This window comes from Lentinus tigrinus (assembly GCF_003813185.1).
Source record: "Lentinus tigrinus ALCF2SS1-7 unplaced genomic scaffold L226scaffold_8, whole genome shotgun sequence".
NCBI classification, from domain to species: domain Eukaryota; kingdom Fungi; phylum Basidiomycota; class Agaricomycetes; order Polyporales; family Polyporaceae; genus Lentinus; species Lentinus tigrinus.
Genome location: NW_027137917.1, coordinates 437,948 through 457,483, shown reverse-complemented (window position 1 = coordinate 457,483; position 19,536 = coordinate 437,948). Strand labels below are relative to the sequence as shown.

The 19,536-nt window shown below is 55.9% G+C and overlaps 8 protein-coding genes across 8 annotated transcripts; 3 read left to right on the top strand and 5 right to left on the bottom strand.

Annotated features, from left to right (window-relative positions):
• Positions 1-2,754: 2,754 nt before the first annotated feature.
• Positions 2,755-3,673, top strand: L226DRAFT_460025 (uncharacterized protein; the record flags this gene model as incomplete). Its single annotated transcript, XM_067675565.1, has 5 exons — positions 2,755-2,975; positions 3,029-3,147; positions 3,198-3,351; positions 3,413-3,491; positions 3,551-3,673. Coding segments are annotated over 5 exons (696 nt in total), but the record flags the coding sequence as incomplete, so codon positions are not given.
• Positions 3,608-6,519, bottom strand: L226DRAFT_374882 (SIR2-domain-containing protein). Its single transcript, XM_067674342.1, has 17 exons — positions 6,486-6,519; positions 6,098-6,432; positions 5,915-5,974; positions 5,782-5,864; positions 5,643-5,710; positions 5,467-5,570; positions 5,261-5,357; positions 5,174-5,208; positions 5,098-5,104; positions 5,023-5,034; positions 4,889-4,961; positions 4,817-4,825; positions 4,450-4,749; positions 4,267-4,399; positions 4,143-4,210; positions 3,920-4,092; positions 3,608-3,865 (listed from the first exon to the last, which is right to left on the bottom strand). Exons 2-17 carry the CDS (start codon positions 6,417-6,419, stop codon positions 3,700-3,702), a joined length of 1,710 nt encoding a protein of 569 aa, XP_067536951.1. The 5' UTR covers positions 6,420-6,432; positions 6,486-6,519; the 3' UTR covers positions 3,608-3,699.
• Positions 6,520-6,700: 181 nt separating this feature from the next.
• Positions 6,701-8,104, bottom strand: L226DRAFT_544819 (alpha/beta-hydrolase; the record flags this gene model as incomplete). Its single annotated transcript, XM_067682301.1, has 7 exons — positions 6,701-6,784; positions 6,841-6,928; positions 7,002-7,198; positions 7,267-7,488; positions 7,579-7,702; positions 7,725-7,893; positions 7,945-8,104. The coding sequence occupies 7 exons, from the start codon at positions 8,102-8,104 to the stop codon at positions 6,701-6,703; spliced, it is 1,044 nt and encodes a 347-aa protein (XP_067536950.1).
• A 463-nt stretch (positions 8,105-8,567) lies between these two features.
• Positions 8,568-9,949, bottom strand: L226DRAFT_533489 (uncharacterized protein). Its single transcript, XM_067680465.1, has 3 exons — positions 9,302-9,949; positions 8,796-9,214; positions 8,568-8,736 (listed from the first exon to the last, which is right to left on the bottom strand). The coding sequence occupies exons 1-2, from the start codon at positions 9,933-9,935 to the stop codon at positions 8,802-8,804; spliced, it is 1,047 nt and encodes a 348-aa protein (XP_067536949.1). The 5' UTR covers positions 9,936-9,949; the 3' UTR covers positions 8,568-8,736; positions 8,796-8,801.
• Positions 9,950-11,656: 1,707 nt separating this feature from the next.
• L226DRAFT_460530 (uncharacterized protein) lies at positions 11,657-14,390 on the top strand (the record flags this gene model as incomplete). The annotated part of the gene is made up of 3 exons (XM_067675596.1): positions 11,657-13,666; positions 13,730-13,856; positions 13,918-14,390. The coding sequence occupies 3 exons, from the start codon at positions 11,657-11,659 to the stop codon at positions 14,388-14,390; spliced, it is 2,610 nt and encodes an 869-aa protein (XP_067536948.1).
• A 394-nt stretch (positions 14,391-14,784) lies between these two features.
• Positions 14,785-16,544, bottom strand: L226DRAFT_533488 (uncharacterized protein). Its single transcript, XM_067680464.1, has 5 exons — positions 16,248-16,544; positions 16,104-16,180; positions 15,525-15,977; positions 15,363-15,426; positions 14,785-15,303 (listed from the first exon to the last, which is right to left on the bottom strand). Exons 1-5 carry the CDS (start codon positions 16,485-16,487, stop codon positions 15,238-15,240), a joined length of 900 nt encoding a protein of 299 aa, XP_067536947.1. The 5' UTR covers positions 16,488-16,544; the 3' UTR covers positions 14,785-15,237.
• Positions 16,545-16,674: 130 nt separating this feature from the next.
• Positions 16,675-17,711, bottom strand: L226DRAFT_505712 (RNA-binding domain-containing protein). Its single transcript, XM_067678047.1, has 5 exons — positions 17,509-17,711; positions 17,406-17,450; positions 17,279-17,353; positions 17,081-17,217; positions 16,675-17,018 (listed from the first exon to the last, which is right to left on the bottom strand). The coding sequence occupies exons 1-5, from the start codon at positions 17,537-17,539 to the stop codon at positions 16,818-16,820; spliced, it is 489 nt and encodes a 162-aa protein (XP_067536946.1). The 5' UTR covers positions 17,540-17,711; the 3' UTR covers positions 16,675-16,817.
• A 539-nt stretch (positions 17,712-18,250) lies between these two features.
• L226DRAFT_544817 (uncharacterized protein) lies at positions 18,251-18,990 on the top strand (the record flags this gene model as incomplete). Its single annotated transcript, XM_067682300.1, has 3 exons — positions 18,251-18,361; positions 18,421-18,556; positions 18,629-18,990. The coding sequence occupies 3 exons, from the start codon at positions 18,251-18,253 to the stop codon at positions 18,988-18,990; spliced, it is 609 nt and encodes a 202-aa protein (XP_067536945.1).
• Positions 18,991-19,536: the final 546 nt, after the last annotated feature.

The following is a 19,536-nucleotide window of genomic DNA, read 5'->3' as shown; positions in this document are numbered from 1 at the left end:
TATATAGTCTTCTCTCGAGGTATTCGTATGCTTTAAACCTCGGAGAGCGTGAGGACAACGCTTCACTCATTCTGCGAGGCTGTTCCCATCGCAGCGTCCAAGGAACCCCGAGCGGCGAGCCTTACCCAGCACTCCCCAGTTTGGGCTAGCTAGCTCTCGTCTCGTGCGAACGCGGCGAGACTGCGGTACACCGTCAGGTCATGAGCAGCTAATGGTACCTCTCCGAATGTCCCTGTATTTTCCCAGAGTGGTTTCTCGCAGGAGCGCATTCTGAGGCTTGGCAAGGATTCACGTCCGTGCTCCCCAGGCTCAGCCGACCGCATGTGAGGTCCAGTGGCTCCATCACGACAAGAAGCCTTTGGCGCAGTATAATCCTGGTCAACTGATATGAGCTACATACGACCAATTGGAAAAGTAACATCTGAATAAGCCGGCTGCCCCAAGAGGAGCTTAGTATTCCTCCCAAAAGTGAATACAGTCGTGCAGTCAAGGTGGGCGCATCCCCAACGTCGGCCGCCTAGCCGGTTGCGGACAAGTTCTGTTGGCATCTGTATGAGAAGCTAGACATATCATCACGGATCCATCAGTCAAAAGACCGATACAGGGGAAGATCATGGACGCATATTGTGAAGGTGACAGAAGAGGTCAGGTTGTCGTGCTTGTGCCTGAGGTTCTCGCCTTGCAGGCGATATATCTTTGGCGACCTGCACGAGTCGAGTCAGTATTGTGCCGCAATAGCACAAGTGCTCACCGTATGTCTTCTACAGATCAGGTGTTCCGGGATAAGGTGCCATGTGGAGCGGAAGTACTCGAAGACCTCAAGATGGATTCCATCATCAACGCCGATTCAACGAAGCATACAGTCTCCTGGTCAACGGTGGTCTTCGTCGTCACCTGCTCTGGATTCTGTGGGACCGGAAGCCCGTTTCCTGCCCGAACTAAGCACGCTCTCACTGTTCAGGGTCAGCATATCGAGTAATTTGATGAATTGTATACGCACGGATGTGATCAGCTACACCTCTAGACGGTAGTACTTGAAAGGGAAGCTTCTTCAAATAGCGCATAGCTTCGTGTGCGACCGACCTGCTCATCGACCTGCAGGATTGTGCACCTTCGTGACCTGCGATATCGGTTCGGCTGGTACAAGTCTAGAAATGAGTCAGTTAGGGCGGTTTCCTTGTCGACCATCGGTCCAGGAAGAAGTACGCACAAGGAGCCACTAGCCCCGGACTCCGGTGTTCTCCAATTAGCTGGCGGGTTTACGATGGGAGAGGATGTGGAGGCGAAGAAGGCGCGCATCACAGTACTGCCGACCTGGGGCCTGCGAAGAGATCGTAGGCTCGGACCTAGGCACTGACAGGGCAAGCAGAACGCACACACAATGCATCCTATTTGAGTATGGCTTCGTTCAGCAGCCCCACATCGGCATGGTTAAGTCATTGACTGCCAGTATGGTTGTTAACATGATCGCTTGGCTAGGAAGTCGGATAAAAGAGGCCCCTTCGGATGACGTCCCGGCAGCCATGTCCCTTGCTCTGTGAATGATTACAGTACTCTACGTCAGCGTGGCAAATCTCGACTGGGACAAAGAATACGCACGAAGATTTGCCACAATATATGCCACAATGTATGAGCAGCATAATTGCCGGCCTGCCGATTCGTGACGAGCCTTGACAGCGCAGCTGGTCCAGACAGTAGCCGAACTTGACGGTAGACCCTCAGAGGGCGTATAGGAACGAAGATGATAGCGGCATTCTGAAGAATAGTGTGTGGCCCCTGTGATTAGCTTGTGGCAGGAAAGGCCTAGGTAGGATCTATTGCAATTGAAGCCATCGCGGCGAGCCCCAGTTGTCACTGCCAATCAAACTGAAACAGGTTTCGGCAGTGTTTAAGATACCGTCAACGTCATGGAAGGTGGCCGGTGGCACGTCGCGGCGACTCGCGAGGGGTCTCGGTAGTATACGTCGAAACTCCGGTACGAACTCCGGACATGATGCATACGCGCTTGTCTAAAATGAAGTTGCTTCTGACTTCCTCCACATCCTCCTACGAACATCAAACAGCAGCAAGAGCGGCCACCTTTAATCCCAACAACAAGCAGGCAACATGAGCTCAGACTATGAATGGGACAGCGCTGGTGACGATGGGTCATATACAAATTCCCGACAGGTAAGCTACCGTTTTGCCCCCACATACATTCAACTAATAGCTACAGTCCCGCAGGACTAAGCGACGTAAAATTACGCATAGACGTGGAAAGGCAGACGAAAACCAAGAGAATGTTGCAACGTCGCGGACGTTCTCCTTCGATCCCCTTCTGGACGCGCTACACAAGCAGGCGGCGGATGACTGGGACGACGAATGGGACATGCGCGATTCCTTCGACGCGACCATCGATACGCTGCTGCCAGAGCTGGAGGACGCGGAGAGAGCTTTCATATCAGATACCACGTTAGCGGTTGCACAGGTACGTTTCCCACATCTATCTTCACACGTGGGTACTTGAAGAATCGCCCCAGTCTTCAGGCTTGCATCTGCTCTCGCGGGAGAGGGCGGCGGAGTTGACTCAGCTGGCCGAAGATGAAGGGTGCACTATCCTGTCGTCCCTATTTTCTGCTAAAGCTCGATTGCATTCGGTCCGTCAAACCTTAGTATGTTACCACATCCTCTACTCAACCTACTCAACCTTGGACTCAGAGAATCCTACGACGGGTAGTCCTCGACCGCGACCCTCCGTATGGACGGTCAGGATCGCTCACGCCCCTAGTCGCGCCACATCCCATTTCTTCAGTTAAGCGACAAGTTGTCGATGCGCTGTACGCTATACAGACAACGCCGTACGAGAACTCCTTCCTGTCCCGCCTACAGGGCTACAGTCCGTACCGCCAAAATGGCATCATCGCAGTCGATTGGGAGACCCGCACACCGTGGATGGAGCTCATGGATGATATCAGGGACCATTACATGTTGTCCCAGTGCGTCTTAACCGCCATATGCGACGCATGGGAGCCTGACTAAGTTGATACAGTCCCGAAGAGAATCCTGCGGAAGAGACTGTGGCGCCGGTCACATACTGCACGTTGCAGCCTTATCATCTGGACCAAGTTAACGACTTACTGGCACGAGTATTCTGGGAGGGTATTGACGGTATGTCTCAGACGAATATCAACACTGACGTTTGATTAAACGTCGTCTAGTGAGCGACGCTCTGGCCTATTCGCCGGACAGATGCACTGTGGTGGCAACGTACAAGCAACTGGTCGTAGGAGCTGCCTTCTTCAGCTCTCCTCAGGAGACCTATATCACCTATCTTGCCGTCCGCTCGGGCTGGGACAACTCTCAGATTGCGACGTCAGTACAAGCCAGTCTCTAACGGCCGATAATAAAGCTAACACATTACTTGACAATACAGATCTATGCTCTACCATCTCATTACACGAAATCCGCATAAAGATATTACCCTACACGTCTCGATCAACAACCCGGCCATGGTTGGTACCCAATACGCTTGCCTAACATGCATGTATCCTGATCAACACCAACCCCGCAGCTGCTCTACAACCGCTTTGGCTTCAAGGCAGAAGAGTTCATCGTCGGCTTCTACGAGGACTACCTCGATCCGAACTCGCCTCAGTCTAAGAACGCCTTCCGACTTCGCCTCCGGCGCTGGTGAGCCACCTAGGCAGGCTGAGAGACCCATCACTGCACTCGCGGTTTCTTCATGTGGCGGCTGTCTCCGGAGACAGATCCCGAAGGGCTCGAAAGAGGCGTGGATGCAGCAGACGCATTCTCTTGCTGTTGATATTGCCGTTCAATCTCTTCAACCCACTTCCCGCCCTCCGCACCCTCAAAAAGCCAGACGTGGCTGTCCAGGTTCTGTCAGTGCATGCGAGGTAGTGCATAGTGCAGATGAGCATACCTGTTGCCTACTCGTCGCGGTTCGATCTCGAACTCGGCAGAGGGTCGCTTCTTCAAATTCCGTTTAGGGGCCTCGAGCTGGTTGCTACCGGGCGTTGGTGAGTCTGGGAGGTCCCAGCCCAACCTGCGGCACAAATGCAGAACGATCTCGTCCGCGTTGCCTAGCAGTACGATCTGTGGCATGTCAGTTCTCTGGTTCGCATCAGGCCGTGGAATGGACTGACATCTGGGTTAATGTGTCGAATAGGGGTCTTATTAATCAGGATTTGAGGTACAGAATGCGGGAGATGGGCTGGTTCAGTTCTCGGTGAGCTTCTACGTGCTGTCGAAGGCATCTCGATGACTCACATATTGTGTCTGACACAGGCGCAACCTTGAGAGATGTCCCGATGATGATCAGGAGGTCAACCTTGTCCCGATCCTCCATGAGGGAGTGCTCGAATGCGTCATCCAGCTTCTCGCCAAAGAACGTGATATCGGGCTGTGCAGTCGAGTCAGTTTCTCCCCACATGTCCCTAGCAGGATGCTTGCCTTCATGACACCGGGCGGGTACAATGGTAGGTCCGGCTCGTCGGATTGGTCGCTGTCCCACCCATCTTTCTTCTTCTTGCCCTTCTTTTTACCAGACTTGTTTGCCGCCGCTGATGGTTGAGGGACGTTGCAAACCTTGCATAGGGGCACCCTCTGATTCATGATGTCGTCCGCAATCTCACTTCCAGCGACGTGCGTCCTGCAGTTGATGCAAGATGCCGTTGCGAAGGAACCATGGCACTGGACCACTCGCTGGACGCCCGCGAGCGTCTCTAATGTGTCGATGTTCTGCGTGTAATTCTGTGCGGATAAAGGTCCAGACTTTCGGTATCACTAAAGAGACGCGGGCTACGGTATGAAAACTCACGCGAAGAAGCTGTATAGACACGCAGGTGTCAAGATGTCAGGACTTTCAGATGGAACAAGTTGCAGAACACACCTTGCCCTTGTCTTCGATGAGCTTGATGAATCGATGGCAGGGCGAGGGTATAAAGTTGGACGGGTATATCTTGCTACAACAACAATCAGCTGATTAGGAACATGCGATGATGTGCGCTGCTCGTCAGAACGTACCTTGCGAAGGAGCTGCGCAGGAAGCTACGATTAGTGCATTGTGTGGGAGGGCACATGTTCGCACAGACGACTGACTAGAACACTAGATGGATGAAACGTGAGTACCTGAGTTCCGGACGCCCTTAGCCGTAGACGTGCCATAGGAACTCACCTGCGGGGTTCTCCCGAAAGTACTGAATGTCAAACCTAAGCGCTCCGAGTCAGCGATTTGTGTTTTCGACCACTTGGGTGCACTAACATTTCTTGCGGGTCATTCAGGTCGTACTCGCCGCTCTCTTGGAGAGACGCGTACAGTCCGTTCCTGGATCGGAAGTCCGGAATGCCGCATGAGACGCCTATGCGTTACCACACACGCCAGCACGGGACCGACAAATAGACCAAAGTCAGCCTTCTCGAACGCCACAAAGGGCACCGGCAGCAATATGAAGGCGAGTTCGCACTCACTTATCCCGGCGCCTGTGAGTATTAGGATTCGTTTGGCTGCTGCTATCAGATTGACCGCGTCGTCGATCGTGTTGTACGTCACTAGCCGCTCGCGGGCCTCCAATCTGCGAAGTGTGTACCATGTGAGGGTGGTTGTGGGTGAAAGAACGAAACCACACGTGGAATCTGATACGCACTCCCGCGAGAGCGCAACGCGCAAGAAGTACATGAGCGTCCTAGGCTGCTTCATCCGGAGCTCTTTGCACTGCGATCGTTAGTCAGACATCCGGTGAGCTCGGGCGTAGTCGCGAAGCCGACGAACGAGAATGGACTTACCAGACACACGCCGAACGCGTACAGAAGCTTGGGAATCGGCGTCCCACGTTGAACCACATACTCGTTTAGAAACGCAGTCATGCCTTAGAAAAGGTGAGTCAAGGGATCTTAATAGAACAATTGTCCAACTGACCTTTCTCCTTCAGGAAGTGTTTCATCTGCTGCACCTCCTGAGACGTCCATGCGGTTTGCGCTGAAAGACGAAGGTGTCCAGTGGTCAGAATCGCGCGCAGTTAACAGGAATTGCTTCGCCCATCTCCGAGACATGTAGCGGGAATGAATACATATTGAGAAGAAGGCAGGCCCCCGAACGAACCTTCTTGGAGGTAGAGATCCAGCTCGTTCTCCGCGGACTCGGCCTTGTCTTCGACCTGGTGTTTCCGGGCCGAAGTCTCCGATCCGGGGCCACCTTCTACATCGACGTCCCCGTCTTCGTCTTCCGTCTCATCTTCCGAGGCCTGGTCCATGGGAAGTCCGTCGAGGATGTCCTCGATCACTTCCGGATCCGTGTCGACTACCTCTGCCGCCTCTAGGAACGCCCGCACTTGCATCGCGTACATACTCGAGACGCCACTCCGGCGCGGTTCAGGAAGACCGCTCACGGGCGGCGTTGGTGGCGTTTGCGGAACAGATTGCATATAGCGCGTGTCCCTGTGCAACTGTGAGCCTCAGTGTCAGATGGAGGAGTTGACTGTACGCAAGACCTGGTGATGGTGGTGGTTCTTGTGCAGGATAGCGCGCCTCAGGCGCTCGCCGAAAAGACTCGTCACGGGATGATCAGCAAACCCTAACCCTCGATATCCGAGAAGAATCGACTTTTGCGTGAACAGAGGGAATCGTGACTGGGGACTTCCGAATACGATTCAACATATCTATAGATCACAGTGACAGTGTCACGGGGTGTTGAACACTGAGCAGATCACAAGCGACTCCGGTGAGGAACATCGCTACGAAGAATGTTCCAAACGGCAACAGCAAGGTTAGTTGGGTCCTCCTCTACAACCTACACAGAATCACGCTCAGTCACATAACGAGAGCAGGAAACCCAAAGATGCGCACCATATGACCAACATCGGGAATAGTGGTGATCGATGCTATATCTCGAGCTTGTTTGGACTTCAGGAACGCCTTCCTAGCTATCCCCGGGCTGCGACAGCGAAAGGGAAAGGAAGAGTCAGTAACCAGAGGAACACCAATGCGATGATAATCAGCGAGCGTACACAAGGTTCGCGTTTTCGCCATATATGAGGTGCACCGGGATCAGCTTGGAGTGTTCTGCCAGATTGTCGATCGCAGCAAAACCATCGTCCCCTCCGTAGGTGTACGTCGCCGCCTCTTGCTCTCGCGTGCAGCAGAGCGTCACCCCTTCTTTACGATCAGGGTAGGTAGAGGTAGGCAGGTCACGCAGAGCATACTCCTATAGATGTCGCAGAGCGCGGGTGAGGCACGGTTTGGCAGAAGAGTGGTAGCATTCAGAGAACTCACAACGAACAAGTCCAGACAACGCGGGGTCCAAGTGTCCCAAGGCGAACGCGTCGATAACCACTCCCGTGCGGCCTTACGCGACGACCAGATGTCCTTCCGCGTCTTGGTCATCTCATACAGCATCTCCCACACCCTGCCGTTTTTGTTGATCTTGGTGAAGACCTCGCGCGTCATCATAGTGGGCTCAACGATGATCATGCGCGAATGGCGGAGTTTGCCAAACTCACGACAGGGGGTGATCAGGGACCTGTAAAGAAAGCATGGAGTTGAAGGGTGCCCTGGAGCAAAAGCAGGATAGAAATACAATCCTACCGCCGATGCGGAGTGTGCGACACCCACAACAGACGTTCCTGCGAACAAGCCCGACTTGAACACCACCTCGATCGCACGCGCCAGCTCATAGGCCGCTAAGTATGACCCGGATTTGCGAGTGAGTCTCGATGAGTCTGAGATGCGACGTATTGATTCCCTCGAGATTCGTCAACAGCTTATTCTCGTTGAGGACGGCAGCGCGTCCGTGGTTCTGGACGTCCATGAGCCATGCCTCTACAACTGTGGCGGCCGTGCCAACACTCTGCGCCTGCAATTCAAACAGGTTTTCCACGCTAGGAATCCAGGTTTCCTTGTCTATATGATTCAAAATCAGTCTATGATATGGTGGTGGGGTAAAGAACTCACGGAAAGAGGTGCCATGGGTGAATAGAAGGGAAAAGCGCTCTCCGCTTGTCTGGCCCCGTGGCGGGTTCCTCGGTCGAAGGCGCGTCAATGACAACGTCAACGCGCTGTCCTCGAGAGGTCCCAGAAGGCTGAAGTTGGTCGCCTCCAAACTTGTCGACATCGGCCACACTGAAGGAAGGTCACTGAGACGTCGAGGACTTCAAGTGAGTTGTGTATCAAGCAAGACAGCTGTTGCAACGCTCCGGCGCATCGCTGGCGTTGTGAAGCCGGCAATCGATATTGCACCTGACGACGGAGCGCGAGTAAGACACCCACACAGACCTACAGAACATCCTGTAGGTTCGGCATGCAGTACGGGTATTTCACCACCACATCGATGAATGTCTCTCGGCCGCCCTCTGGCTGTAGGCAGTGTGATCGTCGCCGAGACTGCAATCGGGCCCAGCGCAGACAGCAGCACTGGGATGGTTTTGGTCAACGTCAAGTTCGGCAACATGCACGATTGAGCGCAGAAGATACCAACATTTCCGGAGAGTAGCCATTTGCCGATCGGGTTGCGGAGCCTGGCGCGGTGCAAGCGATTCTTGGGTCGTTGGGTGGAGGGTGGTAAAGAGTACAGAAAGGGGTATATTGCATGAATAAGCTACACACGCAAGCGCAAGCCGGGGACGATGGACACAAAGGGCGACAGCGGAGAAAACCATGGAAAGCAAATACAGAGAGCGAAAACAAACAACGAAAAGAACCGGAGACCAAGAAAAAGACGAAACAATTTTCCATGGACAGAGTGTTCTGTAAAAAAACAACCGTTTGTGAAAACAACAAGTATTGCCGCACTGCATTACACTTACCAGATATCAAGTAGAGTTCAATCGATGGCAATCGCCGTCCTTCAACAGCAGTTCGTCATCTTCGCTTCCGTCGGTACGAAGGGGCTCTGCATTCGTTCGCATCTTGATGGTGGGCCAGCCTTCGTGTTTCCTCCTGGCGCCAGAAGCGCTAGCCTGAGTTACAGTTCCGGAGCGAGTTCGCCGAGTAGTAGGGCGCGCCGCACCAGCAGCAGACGCAGAGTCGAAGGAGCCCGACAACCCTAGGCTAGGAGCTTTCGCGTAGTCAGATGCCCGAATGGTGTCACCGCGCTTGCGCCGTATACGAGTGGTCTTCGCAGAGCTTGAGCTAAAGTTCGAGTCGTGTGAACGTGAGCGTGAGATAGAGAAGGCCACGCCAGAGTCCTCGGGATCGGTCGGGATGCTCCACTTCTCGTCGTCCTCTGCAAAACAAAACGTATCAGACAAATTTCGTCCGCTCCATCGGAATGTTGAATTGCAGGCGACGAGCATGTCAAATTAATGCTTACCATCGAGACCAAGGACCGAGAACAAATCCAAGAGCTCGTCACCTTCTGGGTCGGGGCTAGCCTGGGCAGGATGAGGGCCGGAGCTTGGAGACGAAGGCGCCGCACCAGGCTGATGGGAGGAGAATGAACTATGAGTTGAGCGAAGTAGACCGGCAGAGGACTTGGAGAGAGAATGGCCGGAGAAACTGTTGCGAGTTGACTGTGCCGGGGAATTGTTGAGTGAAAAGGCCGGAGCTAATTCAACATCTTCTGCGAGCGATTCCTCCACGGGAGAACGAGACCCTTCCGAGGCAGGAGGGCGAGGAAGTCGCTCGGTCTCCGACATCAGTGCCGAGAAATCAAGGGATGAGGAAAAAAGACTGTCGCTGGGGAGATGAACGATTGTCCGACGGCGTCGACGAGACGGCTTGGCTCGGCTTGAGATGGAGTCCGACGGAGAACCGGGAAGGCTGATATCAGACATGTCCACGTCACTGTCGTAGCGGTAACTGCGGACGGGTAGAGGCGGATCTGCGTCAAGCTGAGGCATGAGGCCCTGAGCCCAGGCGCCTACTGTCACGCTCCGTCGCCGGCGAGGTGGAGTGGACGTCTGCAAGGGCGCGTCGACGAAAAACGACAGGTGCTCGATGTCCATATCTTCGCCTTCGATAATACAGTCAGAGGCCGGCGGCGAATGGGCCAGCATCTTTGAGGTAACTAGCCAAGGTTCCGACGACATGTGGTCCAACGCAGGTTTAAACGTGGGCGTGGAGCTGGAGCGGTTGTGTGCGGGAGCGGTCAGTTTCGCGGTCGCAGCGGTGTCTACGGCACCAGACGTCGCCGGAAAGTACTGAGTGTCCACAACCTGAATCGCGATGTTCGGATCCACCATCTTGTCGCGCAGTGCTCCAGATTGCGAAAGCGTCCGGGACTTCGTATGATGGATAGGCCGCCGCTTGGTGGCTCGATCAACATTATTCGGGGACGGGGCACGAGAGCCAGGCCGACTACTGAAAGGAGATGCAAGCGAACGAGTTCCATCACGCATAGCGTTCTCCTTGAAGTTGCGTGAGCTAGTACGAGATGGCATCCGGTGGACGAAGGGCAGAGGAGAGAGCTGATCAGAGGTAGCAGGGCGACAGGCACCGGAAGAAGGGACCATAGACTGCTCCGAAGGCATCGAGAGACGAGGAGTGCATAACTGGGTTGCCAGAGACATCGCAGGTAGGAGATCTTCGCGCATATAGCCACGTCTCGGAGCACGCTCGTTGCCAGAAGCCGAGGAAGCCTTCTGTCTCTTCGACGGACGGTCATCTCTATCTTCATCGGCGTTCTTGATGCTACCGCTGTCGGAGGCAGTAGAGCGTGAGACCAAGCGAGCGCGTTTGTTCATCCTGTTGGCCATCACGACAAACGATACGTCGTCTCCGTCAGGACTGATGGGGCGAATTGGAGAAGATTTGGCCCCATTGTCGTGATCACTCGCAGAATCCCGACGACGCGCACGACGTCGAGAATACGTTGTCACCGGCCTGCGCGACGAGGAGGCCATGTTGGAGGTGGTGGGCGTCGGAAAGAGAGATGAGGTCGGTGCCGGTGTCGGTGTCGATGACGACGCGGCGCCAAATTGATGCAAACACATTACACGTCTCCCGGCGCCTACGCGCGTCCAACAGCTTGAACGCCAACCTCGACGACCACCGTTCTCTCCACATGCCCATCGCTCTCTAGTACTGTCGTCTGCCTTCGCAATCGCGCATATAGTCTGCCTGGTGCACTTACTTTTCTCCTACCACCATGGTCGTCACACGACGCACCCCCGCCCCGCCCGTTGCGGCCTCGCGCACACAATCCGCACAGCCGGTACCCCGCCTGGCCAAGAATGCCAACCCGGACACGCCCGGCGTCCCACACAAACCAAGTCCACTGGTTAATGGTGGCACACATGATGGAGCGGATGGAGACAAAGCCGTGAGTCCTGATGTCCATCTGAGTCGATTTGAACGCGTGCGCGATACATCCCGTAAGGTGGCTGAATAGTCGGAGCACCCATTTTCTTGTCGTACGCGGCGGGGTATGTCGCATGAGCAGGTATGCGGAGTGGCCTGGGAGTGGTTGGTTATTCTGTACTGCATGCGTTTAGTGGCAACCTCCTTTCTCAAGCGCCCTCCTATCAGGGGGGCACCGTGGCCCACAATCTGCCTGCGCATATTCATGTTTCCGCGGGCGGATCATGCCTTTTCTTCTGCGCGACGCACGGAGCGCCCCTCGCAATCGTTGCGTTCGGGTTCATGAAATGATGTGGTTGTGTGGTGGTTGAATTGGCTATGCACCTACGTGGATGCTGCGACGTGCCAGGACTCCTCATATGTATAAATGAATGTGCGACACCAATTAATAACGACTGCAATTCCATTTTCAGACTGGCGCTGTATCCAAACCGACGAAACCGAAAGGGAAACAAAAGGCGAAGAAGAGCGGAAAGGTACTTGTGTCTCAATCCTTTGGTTTCATCCGGATATACTGAAGTTGTTGCAGAACAAATCTGGCGGCGGATCTACGGGTCTCGTGGAATTACTATTCCGCGGGTTCCTGTTGTGGTTCACAATCTACACCCTGTCGGTTTGTCCACAGGATGAGCAGCTCAAGTCGCCCGTCTGCCGCGGTCTTTCGGAGTACCGTCGTCTCGTGATTGAGCCCTACATCATTCCACCTATCCAGCAGGCCCTCGCCCACCCTTCCGTAGCGCCTTACATTGAGAAGGCCAAGCCATACGCCGACTACGCTATTCGCACTGCTCAGCCGGTGGCTGCCCGGGTGCACCAGGAGTTCGACGCCCGCGTAGTTCCTCAGTGGAACAAGCGCGTCGTACCTCTCTACTACAAGTATGCCGTGCCGCAGCTGATGAAGCTTGAAGCACAGACAACTCCTTATCGGTCCTGGGTCGAGCACGAGTACGAACGCGTCCTGGCCTCATACGTGCGTCGTACCGCCTCCACGCTGCATCAGTTGCAACGCAAGGCACGCCCCTACGTCGTCCTTGCCGCCGAGAAGACATATCAAGGTTACCAGGCTGCGCGACCGTACGCTCGGCCGCTGTGGGAGAAGGTCAAGGTCGTTCTCGCGCAGGTCGCGGCTATCCTAGGCGAACAGCGGCGGCAGTTCGTCGACCCACATGTCAAGAAGATATGGGAGCATGTGAAGGAGATGAGTGGCAAGCCGCAGGCGCTGTCTGCGTCTCAGCTCCGGGGCTCTGCTTCGTCGCAACTGTCCAAGGCCTCTTCCCGTGTATCCCAGGCGTCCGTCAAGGTCTCATCGACCTTGTCAGCCGTTGTCTCGTCAGCCGTGTCTGGATCATCCGCTATTTCTAGTTCCGCCGTCGCCGCCAGCGACCAGGCCTCAAGTGTCCTCGAGGCGGTGTCAAGTTCCGAGGCAACACCCGTTGCTCAACCCACCGAAGTGATCAAGTCATCGGCTGCAGAGGCAGCTGAGAGCGCGTCAGACGCCCTCAAGTCCACTTTCTCCGCAGTATCGTCTTCTGTGTCGCCATCCATCTCCTCTGTGGTCTCAGCCGCCAGCGAGTCTGTCGTATCGGTGGTTGCGGCGGCGGAGTCTGCTGTCAGCGCGCCCGTGTCGAGCGCTGAGGCAATCCCCACGGCCGCCTCGAGTTTGGCTGAAAGTGTGTCCGCCGCAGCTTCTGACGCTGCGAGTCGGGTCGCTTCCTTAATTTCCTCGTCCGCAATTGAGGTTGCTTCTGTCACGGTCACCGAGTCTATTGTTGCTCCGGTTTCAGAAGTCTCCGATGCTGTACCCTCGGCCGTCGCCTCGGGCAACGAAGAGGCGGCAGCAGAACCAGATCCTTTTGATATCCTCTCAGATCCTGATTTGGAAGAGTTCAGGGCCCTGTTCGATGACGACGACTCGGAGGCCGTACAGTCGGAGACTCCTGCTGATAACGAGGAGTCGGAGCAGGAACGCGAGGAGCGTCTACGTGCCCGTCGGGAAAAGACGGCAAGGGATCGCGCAGAGCTCGATAAGCGTCACACGGAATGGGAGAAGAAGGTCGAGGACCTTGTGGCTAATAGCAAGAAAGCCCTTCGCAAGGCTCTTGTGGCCATCCGCAAGGCTGCTGTCGCGGAACTCAAGGAGAACGCCGAGATCCGGAAGGAGATCGAGAGTACCGTAGAGGATGCCGAGAAGTTCTTGCGCGGCGCGGAGAAGTACATGAACAACCTTCAAAGAGAGAACCGGAAGCTGGAGGACAAGAGGGCGTATTGGGACCGCGTCATCAACAAGCTTGAGGAAAAGTTCCAGGACCGGTTACGCCAGACCGAGGCTGTCGTCAACGGTTGGTACGCGGGAGTGCTCGAGAAGGAAGTTGCTGAGGTATGTGTCCGATGCTCCGTCCTCAGTCGCATGTCGCTCATCGGATCTTTTTCCGGTCTCTAGGTCGACAAGGTCACTCAGGCCGTCAGAGACCTCGCCGAGAATGCACAGGGAGACATTGGTCTTGACTACGCATACCTCGACGATGTCACGTATCACGACTGGCAACGCTACCACGACCTCATCCGTAGTACGTCAGCCGCAGATGTAGAAGGTTGCGACGTTTCACTGATGCCTTTTCCCTTCTTCAGGGAGCGAGAATTTCACTGTTCATGCCCAGAGCATTCAAGACGGTACTCATCCGTCACCCCCCATCAACCCGGTCGGTCCTGCGATCCAGGAGCTCCAGGACGAGGTCGAGGACGTGATCCACGGTTTCAACGCACGTCTGAGGTCGATCAAGCGCAGTGGTGCCCGCGCTTTCGGCATCCCTGAGGAGGAAGTGGCCGAGGACGACGACGGGTCTGCCTCGATCCTCCCCATCGAAGATCCGGAACAGACGGAATCACCCGTTGATGTCGGTGTCCCTGAGCAGGTCGTGATCGGACGCGGGAAGGAGGAGGTCGAGGCTGCCCTCAACCGTGTCGCTGAGCTCGACGCTCAGAAGACGTCATCGCCGGACGAGCCTGAGAAGGTCAAGGACGCTGACGCCGTCGCTCAGAGCTTGAAGGACGCGGTCGCGGCTGAGGCGTCAGCCTCCTCGCCATCGCACGAGGAGCTGTAAATCCTGGACGCTCCTGGTTCCGGCCGGTGGCGCTTTGGATATCTGCTGCCTGCCAGGATGTGTCGATCTGGAGTGTGCGTCATTTTATTGGTACTGCGCCCGTAACCCGAGCTTAACCTATATGTTTCGCGTCCGCGGGGATACAGTCGTCGAGCGTCCTCTGTCTGCGGGTCCTATCTCGTCCCTCGATCTATCCATTATACTGCTCTGCTTCCCAGTACCCGTCCATGTGTCCGTGGCGTTATTTATTGGCAGGCCGCTGTGAGTTTAGCTCGGACGGCGCCTCAATGATTCGGAGTCTCGACATCATGCAATACAGTACCTACTTAGTTCCCTTCATCTACTTTACGAAGCCTCATCCCCCACTTCGCGCAACACACGTCTCCGTCAGATATGGTATCATCATGTTATGAGTAGTATGAGCTGTCAACGATGTCTCGCATTATTTGCATCCGCTGCGATGTCATTCTGTCCAAGAAAAGTTGCTTGACCTCGCAACGGTATCTCGGAACACACAACAGCCGAAGAGAATAAGAGACCAAGAAGCTATGTCCATTGGCCATGTACACGCATTACGAATTACAGAGCAAGATAATAAGCTCCAGAGCTACGAGGACATGGCACCGGCCAAGCATTCAGGGCTCCAAGGTGAGGCGAACAGACTAAAAGGACAGCAGATACAGTGACAAAAAGTTCAAATGTGTACAAGGAGATCGGGGAAGAAAAACGCGGATGTGACATTTTTCGGCGAAACCGGTGAGTAGGGGGGTTGAAGCACGCAAAATGACAGCAAGCAGAGAGGCGGTGGTGGAGGAGGCGGGAGGCCGGTCACACGGTGAAAATTCCCTCACTCCTCCATGGCATTCTCGTCGCTTGACTTCCAACGAAGATTGCTCTGGTAGAAGTCAATAAGCTGGCGCAACACGCATGAGTAACAAAGTTTTCACGGTGGCGGTAGAGGGGAGGACACACCAAGTTCGGCATCTTCTGCTTGCAGACGTCAGCCGGCTCCTTGCCGAATCCTTTCCCGTGTTTCCTGCAGAGTGAAACAACATAGTCATCGTCAGTGCATGCGTGGGTGCAAGGATCGGAGCGCGCAAAAATGCGGCGAAGGTCCAAGGACCACAGACATACAGGGTGAAGTAGACGAGAAGGCCGCCGTCCTCCATACGCTCGACGGTGTCGATGTATTCAACCAGGTGCTCCCACGTTGCGATGTCCTTCCACTTCTTCATGTCCACATAGGTGCGCTCTTCTTCGTCCTCATCGCTGTCCTCCAGGCGGGTCACTGCCCGCCGTGCACTCGCGCTCTTGGCTGCAGTCGGGCCCTTGCGCGATTTCTTCTTCGGAGCCTCCTCGTCAGGCTCCTGCTCCTCTGACAGGGAGCGGGCTGAGGCCTTGGACGGCCGGCCGCGCTTCTTCGCTGGGGGGGCGGTCTCCTCGACCTCGGACTCTTCCGCGGTCGCTGCCCTTCCAACCGACTTACGTGGCTTGGGTGTGGGCTTGGGCTTCGCGTCCGACTTTCGCGCGGGGGCGCCCTTCTTACTGTTGTTCTTCCAGAACTCCTGTATGAGTTCCTTCGCGCCTCTGGACGGACACAAAACGCACGCCACAGGGGAAGTGGAGGCAGTGGGCAGAGAGGCGCGAGCGATTGCGGGCGTGGCAGTCAATACGCGTCCAAACACAGTTCAACGGGAGTCCAAGAGCACTCACTGTGCATCATTCTCGTCCACCCAGCTGTTGTGCTCCTCGCCGTAGTTCTTCCACTTGACTAGGTACCCTGTACGTCCCTGCTTGGCACATCGGGACGCCGTGAGTAATGCAGTCGCGTGCTGCCCTTGCACAACGCGCACGCACATTGGGGAATGAGCCGTGTTTGGCGTCAAGAATGGCCTCAATCTCGTACTCCTCCTCGTCCTCTTCATCGTCATCGCCTTGATCTCCGTTCTCTTCTTTCTCCTCTAGTTCCTCGGACGCGTCGCGGTCTATGTTGTTCGCTGCATTCTTCGGCACTGCGCCCTTCTTCGCCGACTTTGGTTGCTCCGACTCGCTTTCGGAACCAGATGCTTCAACTTTCCGGGACGTAGCCTTGGCCATCGAGAGGGACAAGTACGCGAGACTAGGAGGTGTGGCAAAGAATGCAGTAGACGTGCAAGAGACGCGTTCCTGTGCGCGTCAGAGACCGTTCGCACGTGAGGCGCCAGTCTGTACGCGGCAGCGGCGTGTGTTCCAACTCGGTGTAACTTGCAAGTGCCTGCGAGATCTTGCAGACAACCTGCGTGAAGATGGAGCTGACGAGTATTTCACGAACGAGTAACATTACAACTATATTGAAGGTCACAGCAGAGTACAGACGAAATAGAATCCACGAGAGGTTCGGGCAGGACAGAGCACAAGCAGAGTAGTGTATGTCCGTGTCCGGCGGTTTTACTCCCCTCCACGACGCCGCGATGGGCTTGCACTCCGACCACGGCCTTCGCGACCACGGCCTTTCTTCGGGCCTGCGGGCGGTGGCCTCACAAATGCGAAGTCGCACTGCAAAGGCTGCTCCAATAGGGTCGAGCCCGACGCCCCATCAATGGCGGCCTGTGCCTCCGCCATGGTCTCATACTCTACAAGGGCATAGCCCTTGGAAGGGGGTGTCGAGCATCAGCTGAATGGTAGGGGCTGGGACGAGAGGTCGTGCGCACCTTGACGTAGCCCGTCCGCCTGTCAAGGTTGAGATGCAGGTTTTTGATCTCGCCGTACTCTGCAAACTTGTCCATCACGTCCTCCTCGGTCGCCTCTTCGTGGACGTTTGTCACGAGCACGATCCAGCCCTCGACAGCTGCGACGGGGAGAGGGGTGTATCAGTGATGAATGGGCGGAGGATGTGCCGGGAAGCTCACATCGCGCCGCTCTGGTCTCTGAGGTCGACTCGACGCGGTCGAAGGCCTGTTCGGAAGTGACAGCACTCTCATTGCCTGGGGACACGTCAGCCCGCTGGGATGGGAGAAAAGGCTGGTATGGACGCACCTGCCGCGCTCTGGAAGCCGCGACCCTTCCTGCGGACAACGCCCCCTGTTCGTGCCGAGGTTAGTGGGACAGAGGATGACAAGGGGGACGTGCGGCAGCATACCATCGTCGATGTTCATACCGTCGTCGGACATGGTGGATGATCGGTGGCGGAGAGCGAGCTCGCAGTCGCTGAGGCTGGGCGACGGTCTGCGAGGACGCGTCAAGCGCCGGGATGCCGGATTGGGCTGGTCCGGGGGACCCGGGGACCGGGCGGGTGTTGCCGGGGAGGGGACGGAGTCGAGTGTCGCAGGCCGTGTGCAAGGCTGGCAGTGGCAGCGATTGGCAAAGGGAGGCGTGTCACACTACCTCTGCATCCTCGTCGTGTGTGCACCGCTTCTAGCTTCCCCCGCGTGATACATTACGCCCATGCCAGATACAGACCAGGCGTAGTCACACTTTCTTCCTCCAGCTCCCGGTGCGTCTCCCGCTTTCGTGACATCCTGCATTTTCTCTCCGCGCCGAATTCCCGTTTCACGCACATGGAAATGGAAACGACACCATCCCGGTACCAGATCAACCGCGTACCACGGCGATGATGTGTGTCATGCCCTCATCAAGCAAGTTTCCAAGTGAGCATTTTCTCCTCCCAGCCTCGTACCTTAACCATTCTGTTACTTTACGTATCTCATGCTCCTCTAGATCTCTCGACACCGAGTGAAACGGCTTTGTCCCACGCGGCATCAGCCGCTCGTCCCTCCGAATAAAAGACCTCCTCCGGTTCCGCCAAATGGCCCTCGTCATCCTCGTCGGTCCTTTCGCTTTCTTCGCCTCCTCTTCCCCTTTCTACCCTACTCACGCATACTATGTCTTCGCCACTCATTAAACATCCCTGCACCATCTGCTGCCGGCCCACCACCATGTGGTGCAGTCGCTGCCAAAATGCTTGGTACTGCAGTCCGGATCACCTCAATAACGCACGTCCACCCCGCTCTCCGTTCTCTGTCTTGCGCTGATCCAAGTTTCCTTTGTGCAGGACTGGCCCCGCCATCGTCGCGAGTGTGTTCCGACTAACGCACCACAGACCCAGTACCCGAACATGATTGCAACACCCCCGCCGGTCCAGACAGAGCTCATCTCGGTCTCTGCTCTGCTCTTCATGCCGCATGAAGGTGCGCTCTAGCGCTGTGCTCGGGACGCTGCGGACTGTGAACACTAACCCGCTACAATCCTTTGTCCGACAGACCGCGTCCGTGTCACTACTGTGCAATGCCAGCCACAGGGCACAATCTCGCAGGGAATGTGCCCCACGCCGCTCGTCCAGGAGTGGTTCACGGAAAGTGTGCCGAACACAATCATTCTCACACAAGGCCTCAACGGCGAGCCGCTGCGCTTCCCGCTCCACATTTGGTACTGTCCGACATCGTTGCAGCGCGGCTCGCCGGTCAATCGCGCGATATATCGCATAACGTCCGGCCAAGCGGCGAAGCCCTGGTGCGGCCCTGTCGTGGTGCTCAAGTTCAACGGATCTCGACGCCAAGGCTATTCCGACGCAGGGACCAATGATCTCCCTGCGCTCTCGGCTTATTTCCTCGCGTACACTTAACGCGCGCCGCTCGTTCGCACGACGCTCACGGCCTGCAATGGTGCACCGCATGCGTCACCATACACACAAAAGAAAGCTTGTGCGTATAATCAGTGTATATAGCCCTATCTAATTGTCGGTCCCCCTGCATGCTCGTCGATCGCTTTCGCACTGTACATAGCTCAACCCCTGTATGTCGCTCCCTGCCCCCTCGCACTCTGCACGGACTGTGTTGTACATTCCCGTCGAGTAGTCCCTGTACCGTCATCGCATAGAGTTCCGCGGACAATCACAGGACATTTTCTTGCTTCGCTTCGCAGGTTCCAACGTTCACACCGGGTTGCATGAGGATGCCGGGATGGACTGCTGCTTCGAATGCGCGCACGCTGTCAGGGTGTGGATCTCGATCCGAGGCGCTGCATGACATGCGCAGACGACGCATTCTGGAAGAGGCGCACTCCGGGTGCACACTCTAATCATACTTTGTGGCGCTTCGCGCGCGGGCTCCGTGCTTCTGTTGAGCGAGTGTGCGTGTGCCCAACATATGTACTAGCTGCCACTGGCCTC